The 16,690-nt window shown below is 45.0% G+C and overlaps 1 protein-coding gene across 1 annotated transcript; it reads left to right on the top strand.

Moving 5' to 3' along the window:
* The first annotated feature begins 242 nt into the window (after positions 1-242).
* On the top strand, positions 243-15,262 carry LOC138472661 (proproteinase E-like). Its single transcript, XM_069610952.1, has 7 exons — positions 243-368; positions 4,815-4,912; positions 6,636-6,764; positions 9,630-9,766; positions 12,534-12,676; positions 13,841-13,993; positions 15,008-15,262. The coding sequence occupies exons 1-7, from the start codon at positions 243-245 to the stop codon at positions 15,023-15,025; spliced, it is 804 nt and encodes a 267-aa protein (XP_069467053.1). The 3' UTR covers positions 15,026-15,262.
* The last annotated feature ends 1,428 nt before the right edge of the window (positions 15,263-16,690 follow it).

The raw sequence follows: 16,690 nt of genomic DNA, 5'->3' as shown, positions 1-16,690 counted from the left end.
ATGCATGCAGTCCCTGTTTGTAATTCCCAGTCCTGTAGAAAGTTAGAAGGTCACCATGCCTAGGTTTAGCCAGTGTCCCAAGGCATGTGCCAGTTTGTTTTTTATGGCATGCTTTAGTGTTATTTTTGTTGTCTATGAAGTTCGAAGCATGTGGTTGATCATTTGCAGGGAAGGCTTAGGATGCATTGCTCCATGGCGTTGGCGGGACACTTGAAGTCTGCCAGGTTCTTCATCTACCTGCCATGACCTATGTGCTCTCAACCTTGCTCTTTTTTTCCACAGCCTACGGGTGTGGGGTGCCCACATACAGCCCAAATGCCAGGGTGGTGAACGGCGAGGATGTCAGGCCGTACAGCTGGCCATGGCAGGTAAGAAAGACTCAGTCATGCTACAGAGTTTAATATTGTTTAATTTGGCAATGTGGCTTTACATCTCTGTTTATTAGCCTGTGCCAGTACTTTCTTATGGGGATAAAGTCACATGTAGCATGACACAGCATCGCAGTATGTCTCCATGGCATTACAGCAATGATGTCACAAAGGAACAAGGCAGCATCATGAAAAGGCTCTGGGCATCATGATGAAGCTCAGTGACACCACACTAGACAATGATCACTTAACAATATCCTTAGTGAACATCACATGCATAGCTCTCAACTCACACGCTTTTGGCGGGTGTAACCCGCCTTCTAAAGGGCTGACTCACCCGCCACTTCTAAAGGGCTGACTCACCCGCCAAGCCTCCTGCACATCCATTCATTCCAATGGGCGTCTCACCCGCCAAAAACAAAATCGTGTGATTTCACCCGCCTTTGCAACACAAATGGTTGAGAGCTATGCACATGTCAGCATCAGAGCGAGATCTAAGGGCCTATCTGCCCACACTGCTGTGGGAAGAGGCGTGCAAGTGCAACACTGTTAAGTCCCCTTCCAAGTCTGCCCACCATTGAAGCTCTAAACACACTATTAGCACTTGTTATTTTCACTGTCTAGCCATGATTTCTCTTCCAACCTCAACTCTTCCATGTCCCTTCCTTTTATTAGCATTATTGGGGTATTTATTGAGTGCAGACCTAGCTTTGGGAAGCAATTGAGCACTTTACAAATCATAGAGGGAAGGACAAAGTGACGGAAGAAGAGATAGAAGGGAGTGGGCAGGGTAAGGGTGGGCAATCTGGTACCAAGAAATCTACACCATTTCTCCACTCCACTCCCTTTCCTTCACTTCTGCTGCAGCGCTTGGAAGCAGCCTGAAGCTAAATGGGGTGTTGGGTGCTATTCAAGAAATATACAAACATGCACATACATACACACATGGTACAATGTGGCGCCCCCAATAAAAGTGCCCAATAGACAAAAGGCAACTAATTAGAAGACAATTCATTTTTTTTTATTTCCCAAACCTGTGGGAGCCCCTCTACTGAGAATGAACACAGCCAAATCACCTGCTCTCTGGGATGGTTGTTTGCACTCAGGAGCCTCTACACCCACATTTTAGCCCATTGCACCTTTCACAGAGGTGCAATATCCATTTGAATATCAATCTGCTCCCACCCACAATGATAGTATGGTATGCAGTGTTTATATAGAAATATGTTATATTGAATGAACATATATTGAATATTTTATATTGAAAACTTTTATAGTGAATGCATTTAGGGGTGCGGTAAAGGGTTTAATATTTTTGGGAAACGGTCGGGATGGGTTTGTAGGGGTGGGAAACAGGGGTTTGTGGGGGACCCCACACCCACAAAAAGTGCATTCACTGTAAACGTTTTTAATATAAAATATTCAAGATATGTTCATTCAATGTAAAATATTTTGATAGAAGTATAGCACCAAAATGCTAGGCAACTCTCCTCTAAACAAGAGTACCATCGGCAAACCCAGACACTTGTGTCTGCCGCGATGGGTGTCATCAGTGAGGTGAACTTGTGCCTCTCTAAGCATAGTCAGGTCCATGTCCCTATTAACGTTTTATTTAAGGTGAAGCCCCAAGTGACCCAAATTTACCAAATTTGTGGGCACCCCTCTACTGAGAATGAACACAGCCAAATAACCTCTTCTCTTGGATGGTTCCCACTCAGGAGAATCTACATCCATGTTTTAGCTCCCTGTACCTTTTCAGGGAGGCGCAATATCTCTTTGCATATCAGCCTTGTCCCGCACACATTGATAGTTCAACACTGAAATGCTAGGCAATTCTCCTCTAAACAAGAGTCCCAACAGCAACCCCCGACACGTTGGCGAATTTACGTTACTTTTTTAATTGTTTGTTTTTAAAAATAGAGATAATAAGTACACTTAATATTTGTAGAGTGCTTGCAGATGAGCATGTCTGTAGAATGCAGGTTACAACACCCTGGTGCTTTCGTGCAATAATAATAATAATAATAATAATTTAGCATTTATGTAGCGCTACGAACCCTGAGGCATCTGAGCGCTGCTTATTATCACCCACGGTGTGTGGTGCTCATTTATCGACCTCGGAAGGATGAAAGGCTGAGTTTGTCAGCAGGCTCTGCACAGATGTCAAAGCAAGCTCTCTACTCGCTGTGCTATCGGACCGACTATAACTGCAATAACTGTCACCGGCAATAACTGTCACAAACATATACATCTAGGGGGCATAGTCCTAACATAAAATCTATAGACTTTTATGGTCAAGTGAAGAAGCACATTTACAATAATGGGGGTGAGGTGTAAGGAGGTCTAAAGGTCTAGAGGTATCTGGCGAGGACAGAACACGGGGAGGGTATAAGCGCAGAGGAATGAACACTGTAGGTGATGGGCAGCGTGTCCAACAAAGCCCAAACATTAGGTGGGAGCTATTGCATACCTAGCTGTAGAGGTCTCCCAGTGCTGTGGCTAATTCTATTGTCAGGCACATGCCCCCCCCCTAATCTCTTTCTGTACCCCTTTCACCTTCATCTCCCAAGGAACATCATTGTCCCAATAGGATCTATGTGATGTTACCGAATGAATGTTCAGAGAATACTTTTTAACCAAACCTTTTTTACAGAAAGAATATCGATTTTTCTTTTTTCTATTTTTGTTTCTAATTTGGGGGGGTCTTCCCAAAGCACCCATTTTCCTGTGCTTCTAAACCCCCATCCCCACCTTTTTACCCATTTACCCCAACCCCCATATACATTTTAATGTTTCGGTAAAAAAGTCATTGGGCCTCATTGGTACCGCCTCAGCCGGCGGTAAAACCGCCTGGTTACCGCCGGACTCGTATTACCATTACGCTTCCGTGACTCCCGGAATTACCAGGGCATTACGACCCTGGTGTCCCGGGAATTTCCGGAGGCGGAATGGTGTTAATCCCCATTCCCATTGAGTCCCATTGAGTCCCAGAGGACTCAATGGGGAAGTGGAAACACCGGCATCATCTTGTGATGGTGCTGGTGTTTCCACGTCCGCCTGCAGGTGGGAGGTGTTCAACCCGCCAGGTCAGACCTGGCAGGAAGATCACCTCCCGACTGCAGGACTCGGGATCGGGCGGTCCGGAATTAACAGTGGCGGCGGGTTTACCACCACTGTTAATTCCGGACCGCCCGACCCGTAATGAGCCCATTGTCTGTTTTCTATTCGGTAACATCACGGATACCGTCTCAATAACCTCCTGACTGACGCTAGTATGAACCATTGCCGCCTTTCCTTTGCAGCCGTTCTGCTTCAATATCTCGCCAGACCCTAGGATGATCTTTCCACGCCCAGGGTGCCAATAATGCTTAGTGGGATTTAGGATCTGCAGATATTTGCCAATGTTCCTAAATTTAAATTGGGAAGAAACATTGAAGACGAGGAGCCAGATTACAGAAACGTTGCACTGGTCCAAGTGCAAAGTTGTAAGGTATTAGCAATAGGGCAAAGTTTTCCCTGTTTCTAAAACCACTCTGACATATTAGAAAACGACTGCACCTTGACAAGTACAATTTGGCATTTTATGGCACCAGGGCAAACATCGCGCTAGTGCAAACAAAGATACATTTTCACTGCATTTTTGAACCAGGGAAAAATTGCCGTAGTGCTAATATGGAATGGTATTAGCACTGGGGCAAACTTTGCCCTGATGCGAAAAAGTATATATTTTGCACTAGGGTGATTTCGGCCCTGGTGCCTATAACATGCCAAACTGCACTAGTCATGGTGCAATGGTTTTCTAATCTGTTCCATTGCTTGTAGAAATAGGGCAAATTCTGTCCTAATGCCGTGCACATTTGCACTTGCAACGTTTCTGTAATCTGGCCCCTGATTGGGCCCAAACTCATCCACATATGAACAAGTTAGGAGTCTGCAAACTGCTGCTCTCCAGATGTTTTGGACTTCAACTACCATGATCCCTCACCATTGACTAAACTGGCTAAGCCTAAGGGGAGCTCCAGGCCAAAGCATCTCGAGAGCCCAAGGTTGCAGACACCTGTATTAGACATAACCATCGACATCTTCCCTACAAGTCCTCGACCAATTAAACTTTTTATAATGAATACAAGATGAAAGCTTTGGTAATGAGACTAAAGCCACACCACCTGGGATCCCACCAGCTAAGCTAGACAAGTTGTTATACATCACACAGTGGTTTGGTGCAAGATCACAGATAAATAAGTAGCTTCTCTAAAGTTTATCCCAGTGCACAGCTGTCTAACAGCCCAATGTGTGTCCTTCCTGTAACACCAAAATCTTAAAACAGAGCACAATGCCCTGCTGGAATTGCATTTTCTGGTGGTATGGGAGTATATTATATTGCCCAGTCTTACTCCAATGCATGGCAAGTGTCCCACCTGTGCTTTTCTCTTTCCTTCCTGATAGATTTCCCTGCAGTACCTGAGTGGGGGTGCGTACCATCACACCTGCGGAGGGACCCTCGTTGCAGCCAACTGGATCCTGACAGCTGGACACTGTGTCTCGTACGGTCATTGTGCAAATATGTATAGATTAATTCACATATGTAACACACAACCACCCCAGCGCTAGGGGGATTTAAGTGTGTGGGAATGAAGTAGAGAAAGCGACAATGTTGCGCTGCATACATGCCTCCTAACCGTGATACCCCATTCCTAGGGCCGGGTGATATGTCGATATTGGTGATATACACCGATATATTTTCGATATCGCTATAGGCTTTGACAATATCGTTAACATCGAGATATACACATGAATATATATATTACATATGCTACCATTTTTTATTTTCAATGCGATATTTACGCAGCTGAGCAACCCTGTATTTGTACTTTTGTGATATCTCACATTTAGTTAGCAGCTTAGAACTGAGCATTTAACCCACATAAACAATATTGAGATATAGCCCAAAAATATTGCGATATGACTTTTTGTCCATATCGCCCAGTCCTACCCATTCCACCATACAGCTTCTCCAGGCCAGCGTGCAGTTCGCTCTGAGCAATGTTGAGCAGGGTTACCAAATGAATCCATGTCACCCGAGACACACTGTTCCAGTCCGGGGCTTTGGTTTTACTTTAGTTTTATTTCGATCCATTTTATTCATTTAAGGCGACCCAAGAATACAACTCCTAGAAAGCAATTGGTGGAGTAATGAAAGCCCAAGATTGGGCCATGGCATCTATGACATGGAGTCATATGGTAACCATAATGCTTGGTCTTCCCAAACATATGTGTCTGCCCTGATCCACAGGTGGAAGCTAGTGTGATGTTATCCTCCAGGATATAAGAAGATACTTTCCACAAAACAGCTGGCCTTGGAGCCCTGTGTGAGGCAGCAAGCTTCGGTTCTTCTTTGTGTCTGTTGATGTTGCCATGACAGCAGGTGTTGTGTTTACCCACACTACTTTCTACTGCAAGACGTGTGGCTTATTTATGTGAATGTCGCTTATTTAAGACCGTAGGATTGGCAGACATATTCAGGAGTAAAATGTGCTATGGCCTGGCCGGCCTTGGGAAGTATAAGCTGCGGTGACTTGTCAGAGTTTATTCTCCATGCTGCGCTGGGACGGCATTGCTTAGAGAGAAGTATTAACTGGCATTTCTCCAGCGTCTACCACCCAACAGTTGGGGGTAATGCCCACAGTTGGAGGCAGTTAATGAGCAGTTGGCAAATTCCTTGAAATAAAGTGCAAATTGTGCTCTAGGCCCTGGCTGGCACTTTAAGTTCCCCCTATGCTACAAAATATCTGAACCTTTCCTGTAAGCTCCTGCTCGAGAGGATAGCTCAGGGGCAACATGCTCGCCTTGGAAGCAAGACCACACAGAGCAAAGCAGGTTTGATTCCCGGGTCTGCGCAAAATCTGGGTATTAGGCATGTTATAAATAACCTATCATATCATATGCAAGTGTTCTTAGCAGGATTAAGTAGACCCTGTTTCTGTCTATACAAGCAGATTTTGGGAGGGCGAGAAACTGGAGCGCAAGATATGATTGCATTATCACACTTACTTAGTCATGAATAGTAGTCTACTAAGGGACTGCAGGTAGGGGGCATGTATTAGAGCAGGAAACAGCAATGACCCTGGGATTTCACAGTTGCTGGCAAAAGGAAACGGTGTAAAGCCCTCATGTGAACAGGGAAAGAGACAGCACAACTACCAAAAGCTGGCATTTAGAAACCTATCTCAAATATTGCAATATTTGATTATTTCCTCTCTTTGATAGTTCCGGACGTACGTACCGGGTGGTGGTCGCAGAGCACAACCGTGATATCGTGGAGGGTCCAGAACAGCGCATTGCAGTCAGCAGCATTGTCGTCCATCCACAATGGAACCCCAACTGCCCCTCCTGTGGGTAAGTGAATTTGATGGTGTGGTTGAGCCCTACCCCAGAGCAGAGGCTGCTTCATCTAATTCGGGGCTACTTCATTTAGGCAGGATCAATTCCCTTTGAGCTGCACTTTGTTGCTCCTATGGGTGCAGGCACAATCTCATCGAATAGTTTCTGGTTCATTTTTCTGGCAGTGACCACTTCCCCTATGAGTAGTTGCTGCCTCTCCGATGGGTAATCAATGTCATTCCTATTGGTAGTGGCAGCCTTTTACATTTTTTGTTTCTATCTCCACTCTTGTTGTTGGCTTTTGTATTGGTATGTTCTTCCTCTTTTATGGGCAAGGGTTGCCTATCCTTTGGGTATTTGCTGACTCTAAAATGCATTGTTGCTTTCTTGTCTCTAGGTAGTTAATGCGTTCCAATAAGCAGTTGCTGCCTCTCTATAGGTAGTTGCAACATTTCATATCAGTATTTTCTGCCTCTTCTATGGGTTACTGATCCGACTTCTGTGAGCAGTTGCCCTGCTCGTCTAGGTGTAGTTACATATGTGTAATAGCTGCCTTTCCAATAAGGCAGTGGTCCTCCCATGGGTAGTATCTGCCTCTGTTTTTTGTTGTTGTTGTCTCTGCTTTGGGTCGTTTTTGACAGATCCAGCTCTTATGAATCATGTCCACTTGACCTATGGATAGAGTTTGCCTAGCCTCTGGATAGCCTTTGCCTCACCAACGGATAGTTTCTATCTCTTTATGGATAGGTCTGTCCATCTTCTTAATAGATGCTTTCTATGTCTTTCAGGTGTGTCATTACTAACTCATGTACGGTATTTGCTGCCTGTGCTTTGTGTTGTTTCTGCTGCTCCTATTAGCAGTTGTTTCCACTCTTATGGGTAGTTTCTACCATATTGTAAAATGATACTTGTCTTGCTTGTATGTGTTGCCTTGTCTATGGGGCGGTGGAAACATCTCTTATGAGTTATTGCTGTTTGGAATTGGATAGTTATACATCTCCAAAGGGTATTTGATGCCCTCTTATGGGCAGTTTGCCTTGGAGTAGTTATTTCATTTCCTGTATATAGTTGAGTATTTGCTGCCTTTCTTTTAGATAACTTCCAACTCTTTGGCATAGTTGATGACTATCCTCTGGGTAGTTATGCTTCTCCTATGGGTAATTTCAGCATTTCATATTGACAGTTGCTGCTTATCGTATAGGTAGTTGTTGCCTTGTGTGTGGGTTATTGATGCCTCCACTGTTGGCAGTAGTTGCTACATCTCCTATGAGTAGTTGCAGTCTCGCCTATTGGTAGGTGCTTCCTTTACGAAAAATAGACAATTGTGCATCTGGCCGGTTGGTAGGATCGTAACAGTCAGGTGAGATATCTCAGAGATTGCCTGTGCATCTCTTTATGCATGAGTACAGATCGTTGAAGCCTGAGTTTTGCTTCAAAGAGAGCGAGAGCACATTTTCCAAAGTTGGGTAATGTTCCATTGAGCAGCAGGTGTGCCTGCTGTCCCTATTTGCAGAAGTTATTTTCATGCCAAGGATTAGTCGATTGCATGGTTCTATGCTCTTTACAAGTTGATCATAATCATGATGTTAATTTCTGCATAGATGCTATTAAAGCAGTGCTGGCAGGATATTACCAGTACAAGCATGGGCATGTGCTATTGAGGCAAGAGCGTCAGAAAGAGGTGCCCACAGGAAGCACTTGTGGCATAAGACGTTATTATGGGCCTCATTAGGAGGCTGGCAGACCATGGAAAGAACGGTGCCGGTACGGGACCGGCACCATTCATTCTGGGCGGCCAGATTGCGAGGTCTGGAGCGGGTCTCACTTTTCATGCCTGGTCAGACCAGCTAGCAGGCCAGGATGCTAACAATGGGCCTGTCATTAACGGGCCCGTGGTTAGCATCCTCCCCATTCCCATTGAGCCCTATGGGATGTACCGGGTCCGGTTCCCGTGAAAGGGATTTACCGGACCCTCCAAGGTCAGAATGTCCCGGTAAGTCCCCTTTTGCGGGACCCAGACCCGATCTTGGAGGCAGCCATGCCCTTAATAAGGGCATGACTACATCCAAACTCATAATGAGGCCCAGTGTCTTTAAATTTGTGGAGGAAACTCAGTTTCCTTGAGTAAGATCACCATGCTTCAAACCCTATGTTTGATAGCCAGTTGAAAAGTTGTGTGGAGTCTTTATGCATTGTAGGTTATGGGATACAAGGCCATACACTCCACTGCAGTTAATGATCTAGCACACTGTGGTCGAAGCAAATGTCATACAGTATGGAATATTGCCTTTTGTTTTTGAGGGTCCTTATAAAGTAGAAATATCCATGGCAAAGTGTGGTTACCAGACATTAGGTCGAAAAAAATTGGTCGACCAGACAAATGGTCGAACCAATTTGGTCGAAAACCAAATGGTCGAATTTTTTATTTTTTTTATTTTCATCTTTTTTTTTTTTTGGGGGGGGTCCCCCCCCAACCCCCTTTTTTTTCTAAAAACCCATTTTTGTAAAAAACAAAAACCCGAAAAATAAATATATAATTAAAAAAAAAAAATTCGACCATTTGGTTTTCGACCAAATTGCGTCGACCAAATGTCATTCGACCAGTTTTAGGTCGACCAAATGTCTGGACACCGCAAAGTGTTAGCCACATTCAAACACTTTGATTTCTCTCTTTTGGAAATATTGGCTATATTTTGGAGTGTGGAAATGTGGAAGCCATAGGCTCCAAGTGAGGAGATTAGTTGGGTTCAAATTGCACATCATTTTACAAAATGGTCACCCGAGATGGCAGAAGAGGTCTGGTGGCGGATGGTCATTATCTACCCATCATTCTGCTCCGAACACAGCAGCCTCTGAAGACAAGTCCACTTTCTCTTCTAGCAACGATCTTGCGCTGATGAAGTTATCCAAGTCTGCTGTACTCAACGACAAAGTGAAGCTTGGGTGTTTGCCGCCGGCAGGGCAGCTCCTCGCCAACAAGTATCCCTGTTACATCACTGGCTGGGGGCGTCTGTACAGTGAGTATCTTCTCGATGACAAGGCCTTCACCTGGATGTTCTCCCAATAGTGGTGATGATGTTTTGAACTGATGGGAGCAGGTGAGGGAAGGACTTCCTATCAACCCTCAGGAGATCCTGGGCATTGTGGGCGTAGGTGTTGATTTGAGGGTCAGGCACATTGCCCCATGTTGGAAGCCCTTACAGACCTAAACGACAATGGTAATCTAGCCCTTTTACTATTGTTAGACCTATCAGGAGCATTTGATTTAGTTAACCACCAAATTCTCTGCCTCCACCTTACAAATGCTGCCCACTTTTCAAATGAAGCTACACCCTGGATCAGCTCCTTCTTGGCAAGCAGAACTATGCGGGTCTTCTCCCCATTTGCATCTGCCGAACCATCTCCAGTCTCGTGTGGCGCCCCGCAAGGGTCTTGTGTCTCGTCCACATTATGCAATGGCTTCACGAAGCCACTCTTTGATATTCTCGCCTATCTGGGTGTCACCTAGGCCAATTACGCCAATGACACCCAGATACTCATCCCTATCACTTGGGACTACGCGACTGACTCAAAAGCCCTTAATGACGTTTACTCCGTTATCCAGGCCTGGATGGCGCATCATGGGCTTTGCCTAAATGATGAAAGAACTGAGTTACTTATCCTTAGCTCCCACAACAAACTCAATAAATTGGACCCTGCCTTCAAATCATTTATTATTGACGGCAATACCATCAAAGTGTCCAAAGACACCAAGGGCCTCATTACATGGACGGCGGTAACCATGGCGCTAATAGCACCATGATTGCCGCCGATATTTTACCGATTCCGCCTTGGTGAATGGGGGAATTACCGCCCCATTCCAAGGTTGGCAGGGCAGTAATTCCCCATTCAACAAGGCCCTTCCCCATTCCCATTTGAGCCCCCATCGGGCTCAATGGGAATTGGGAAGGAGCAAATAACGGTACCGCTATTAGCGGTACCTTTATTTGCCCTGAAGTCCCTCAGCGGGTCCCTTCCTTAACGTGTGGTCTGGCCACACGTTAAGGACGGGACCCACTGAGGGACCTCGTAGTATGGCGCTAAGGGATTACCGGCACAGGTGCTTTTACCGGTGCCGGTAATCCCTTAGCGCCATCCGTGTAATGAGGCCCTAAAACTTTAGGTATTTATCTTGACTTGAGTTTATCCCTCAAAAGACAAAGCAATGCTGTGGCCTCAGCATCTGCGTACACATGCAAACTCATTACTGCATGCAGGCCCTTCCTGACGACTGCCAATTGTATTATCCTGGCGAGAACACTTATTATGGCCAAAATTGACCTCTGCAATGCCCTATATCTTGGACTAGCCAAAGGAACATTAACAAGTTGCAGGTAACCCAGAATAACGCGATAAGAGCTGCTCTTAACATTCCCAGGAAAGTCCACATCTCCGACACCAGGGGCAGCTTACACTGGCTCACTGTTACTCACAGAATATCCCTCACAACTCTGGCACTGACCCATAAGTGCCAGTCCAATTCAGCCCCTGCATACTTAGCTAACCGCTTTAACTCTCACTCCTCAACCCGCCCACTGAGATCAGCTTATGCTCACACCTTATCCATGCCCAAATTCAAGCTGCAAAAATCAGGTGGGTCCAGTTTCCCAGTCCTCGTGGCTAAACTCTGGAATACGCTTCCCAATGCACTCAGGGCTGAACCTTCTTGCCATTAGAATAAGGCCAACATCTGGATCTTTGCCCAGGATCATGCCCCTACACAAGCCTAACTCTCATTACCTACGATCCATTGTACCATGAATACCCTACCTGTATATAATTTTTATGAGATTGCACCGTCGGTAATCTCCTTCATGTAGTCTGCTTCCTGTAAATGCTGTATATTTCTGCCGTCTGCATGGTGACATCAGCCACCTGCATCATTCTGTACTGTATGTTTTTGTTACCATGTATACTGTGAAGATATGCACCCAGATGCCTTAGGGCCAGGGGCGCAATACAAATAAATAAATACAAATACTTTTGCATTGGGGGGGTTGTACATGATGTTCTTTAGCTATTATTTCCTACAAATGGAATAACCGTGTGCAAGTCGTCTTGGGGTACGACAGGGAAGTATCTGCGTATCCAGAACTGGACTATTGAGGGGGAAAGGTGCAGGCCAGTATTGACATTTCTGAATTCCAGAAAATGCTATATATCAGAACTCAGGTTGATACTAAGCGGGATGCATCGCCCACATTTCCCCCATGCAGTACTTTCGATGGATCCAATGCTGTAAATGTCTCATGCAATCACAACTCATAATTAGGTGTATTTTAAAAATAAGCAGTATTTGAAATGCCACATGATTTACTGTTACCACCAAACTTGTAATGAGGCACCTCGTCCCGTGGTCCTGGTATTCAAGTTGTTCTAGTCACGTCCTACGTTAGATTAGCACATGGGCAACACCTGGGGGTGCCCGCCCCAGGCTCTAACAACAGGTTACAATTTGTAAATCATGAACTGTTGGTCAATTAGTAAATTGCACCCCCCTCCCCCTCCTGCCACAAAAAACACATTCCTAAAAGGAATCACCGGGGGGAATTCTGTTAGCTGCCCACTTTAATGTGGTCCCTATGTTTGTTTTGCCATCATGATGGCTGACTAGGGACAGGTTCCCGATCCATTTGGTCATCAGGAACGCAGACCTCCAATTTTTCGTGTTCCAAGATCGAGGAATACTTCTACCTCCGCTACACAGATTTCTTCACGACTCTATCTCTTTCTCCTTCAACGCAGCGGGTGGACCTTCTGCTGCGACTCTTCAGCAGGCTCTGCTCCCAGCAGTCGACCATGCCCACTGCACCCAGAGGGACTGGTGGGGCAGCACTGTCAAGACTACCATGGTGTGCGCTGGTGGTGATGTCAAATCCGGCTGCAACGTAAGTTCAAAACCAAAGAGGGCAGAACATGCCTCCTGATGGGATTGGAAGGCATTGCACAATGCCCTTCTCAGTCGCCTTGGCTCTGCCTACCTTCTTTTATCTCAGTTTGCGGCACTCTCACTTCTTACAGGCCCGCAACATGTCTCTGCCATACTCCATGCACTAAAGAGGCCAGAAAATGATGTCAATTTTGGCGGTTCTGGAAAATGTCTAAAATGTGTCATAAGGGCTAGAAACATCAGAAAAATGTTGCAGCCTGGAAAAGGCCTCACGACACATACTAGAGACCAACAGCCCCAGAAGCTTTCGTATCCCCCACCGCCATTGGTTCACCCCTTAGCCCTGGGCTAATGAGCAACTCCAGTGTACCCAGGTAACTCCAGACTACATACCGTTCAGCCAACTCCTGAGAAGGCAACCCTTTTAAGTGAGGTGGACACACAACCACCATTAAAAGACAACACATGATCCCAATTTTAATTCTGTTCCTTACCCCTCCCCACTCACCAGACCACCTCCCTCGGCCTATCACCATCACCTGACACCACACATCTATAACTAGAAAATCCAGACTCTTGACTACATTCCCTTGTTTGGTCACACACCGACCGTTCCATGGAACTAGCTCTGAATTCCTCAAACAGAAACACACACAGTATCTCCCAACCTACACATACACTTTTCCTCAAAAATCCCACTCCCAACCCCCTCCGACCCCCCCACATTCAACAACATGCACAGGAGGGCGTTTGTTTACAATGGCTGTCACCTCCCTCTGTAATTCCTCTATTTCCACATCAACTACCTTGCCGTTGCTTTACCGGCAGTGACAGGATGCTGGTCAAAAAACAGACTTTACCCTTTAAAAGAGCATATGTTTTCTCCGGGGAGCTCATGTGTGATAGTACCGTTGATGGAGGCTGGCTCGTGCATCATTGGAAACCTAGTTGTAGTCCTGTTTTTGTGTCTGTGGCAGAGTGCAAGTGCTGAATTAACTGTGTGTTCTTGTGTGCTGTCATCGGAGATTGTGTGACGAAAGCGGTCTCTTTATATTCCCAAGAATGTATGTGCTTCGTGCTGTGTGGAATGGTGAACCCCATATAGCCCTATTATTCTCACCCATATTACTCCATCCACTAACTGTCTTCCCCACAATTTCAGGGTGACTCTGGGGGACCCCTGAATTGCAAGGGCTCTGATGGAAGGTGGTATGTCCATGGTGTAACCAGCTTCGTGTCCTCTTCCGGGTGTAATGCTTTGAAGAAACCCACCGTCTTCAGCCGAGTCTCCAACTACGTCAGCTGGATTAAAAGTGTGAGTATTACATAATGATTGCAGTGTAATAACGACCCTGCTCGTTTATAAATATAAAGCACCCCCAGCGAAGGGGAGACATTTACAAATCAAATAGATCAGTTAAAATGGTGAGTGACAAAATAAGTCAGTAATAAAAAGTTAATAAACACAGACAACAGACACACAAAGCAGTAACTCTTCAATTGGGCCTTCCTAAAAAAATATCACCCAGAAGAGAGTGCAGTACCCTAGATGGTGCCAGAGATAGGGAGCAGTCTGGGGGATCGTTTGCCCTTGCTAGTTCTTTTTCCCAATCCCTATATGCTCTTCCCTCCCCCACCAAGTAGTGAGATGGTATTGACTAGTGCTCCATAAAAGGTCCTTTTCCTTTCTGCCACCAAAACTCTTCGGGTTGATTATGGGGTGTATGAACCAATGTCCGAGCCCAAGTTGTGTCAGCTAGCTTCTAACATAGGATCGCCATGAAATTTTACTTCCAAAACCTCATACTCAAATATCACTTACAAAGCATTGAATCAGTGTGATCAAATATTAAGGTATTCAACACGACCCTGCCAAAGAGATAGGGTAAGGCCACCTCATGGAGCTGGAGAAGATGAGAGTGATGACTTCAACTAGAATAGTTCAGTCTACTTAACAGAGTTAGAGGCAATCCAACCTTTTCTCTGGACTTTTCTTTCAATATCTTGGAAAGGTACTCCAGGTAGAAGGTCCATCACAGAAATTGCCCCTCCTTTCTTGTTTGTTTTAATCACTGGACCCCAGGAAGTCCCATGCGTGTACACCTTTGTTCTTACATGACAAAGTATAGAATGTTTCACCATTTTCAGCACGTGACAGAAATAAACTATATCCTGACCGGGGTCATCTACTAGATATGAGAAAAGGGACAAAGCCACTCTGGGTGTAACCTTTGCAAGCAATCTATGCAAATACAGGTATACAACCAGGAGAAGTTAATTGTAACACCTGTGGATCTCTGTTATCATTCACTTTCTCATTTACTTTTAGACCATCGCTAAAAACTAAACCAGAACTGAAGATGTGCCTTTTCTGAGAAGAATCATGTCAAGCATTTCTATCCTACTTCCTGGGCAAACTGCAAGTCGAGGTCCCAGCGGGCCACTGAAAGGAACACTGCCAAACCCATCATTCAGATGGGGAACACACTTATGAAACCATTTGCATATTTGTGGCCTGTAGGTGTCATCTGTGCATTGTCATCGTAACAATTCAAGCAAAATAAAATCTCGTTCTGGAGGCCTATTTCCCTTGATTTCTTCAGTGTATTGATGTGTAGTTGAATGGTTGCCTTTTACTCTTTGTGTGGCTTCGTCAGGCGGTGTCCACCTCTTAACTTGTCTAATGTTCTTTCTGTTGTAGGCTTCCTCTTTAATTTGACTGCCAGTCTCGGTTTCACCAAAGGGGAAGCCCTGGTAGGTAAACTTGTCGATCCCATGATCTGGGAGACTACCAACTTTGATCAGGGGAAGGAATAGATGGGGCCTACATAGATTGGAAGACAGCTTTTAGCGGTGTTTCACTCAGAGGGCTTCCAAACGAGCTGAGTAACCAGGAGGACAGGAGCTAACCAGGGCTGTTATTTCACCAAAATGCTAGGGGTAGTGGAAGTGACATCACACGACCCCTGACCCCACTTATGACATCACAGGAAGTGATGTCATTTGACCCCACCCGAAGTGATATCGCTGTAAGCAATGAAACACAACCTTTCATCCATTGATAAAACAGGAAGTGGCATCACATAGCATTGTACACTACGTAAAATATTGTTACGATATCACTATAATGTGATATACATTTCATACAAGAATGGATCGCCATATGTATCGTTAAGATCAGTGTGTATAGGCCCATGTTACCAAATTGCTGTGAATGCAAGCAGACGTCCATGACCAAATGATAATGATGTGTTATTATATAGCACTTACGCTTAAGCGCTTTATATAGAAAAAATATACACCCAATATCACCCAACCTGTGTTGGTACTCATTTATCGACCTCAGAAGGATGAAAGACTGATTTGAGGCGTTTAAGAACAAGCTAAATCAGTTACTCACCCCCTGAAGTGTGCCTGAAATAAACCTTTAATGGGTCTAGAAATTAGTGTATAGAATTACAGAAAGACACATTATTTGGTATTCCTATTCTTTCTTATTTAGGGTCAATGCTGAAAGTGTTAGACTTGTGGCACCCCTGTTCTTATTTTTCTTATTTTTTTAAGGGGCCTGAACAAGAAAGCCAGCCACTCCAGAAGTAAAGAGCCACATGGTGCTGGCGACACCCCAATAGCTTGCATTACACAAAAAAAGAAAAAAGATTTTTTTAAATTTTTAAAAATTTTTTTAGAGGTCGCAAGGGAGACCACAGAGGTCGCAGTTGCGACCTCTGGCAACCCCTAAATGATGTCCCTTGAGCTAACATAGCCTTATGGGAAAGTGGCTGAGTGATTTCTAGTGGCTGAGTAAATTGAGAGAAAGTGGATGACACTTAGGGTGCCCTGGGTACCATGATCAATATTCAGAGAATTTCTCGGTGACATAGAACACACAATGAAAGGAAATGTCTACCTGTGGTCATTAATGCCCAGTGGCTGTTGGGGGATTGGAGGGGGGGAATATGAAAGACATTAAAATAAAAAACAAAATAATTTAGGAAGTGGGCAATAAGAT

Source organism: Ambystoma mexicanum, chromosome 8 (genome assembly GCF_040938575.1).
Source record: "Ambystoma mexicanum isolate Mex_15411 chromosome 8, UKY_AmexF1_1, whole genome shotgun sequence".
Classification (NCBI taxonomy): Eukaryota; Metazoa; Chordata; class Amphibia; order Caudata; family Ambystomatidae; genus Ambystoma; species Ambystoma mexicanum.
The sequence above is the reverse complement of the archived record's forward strand: the minus strand, read 5'-3'. Positions and strand labels throughout refer to the sequence as shown.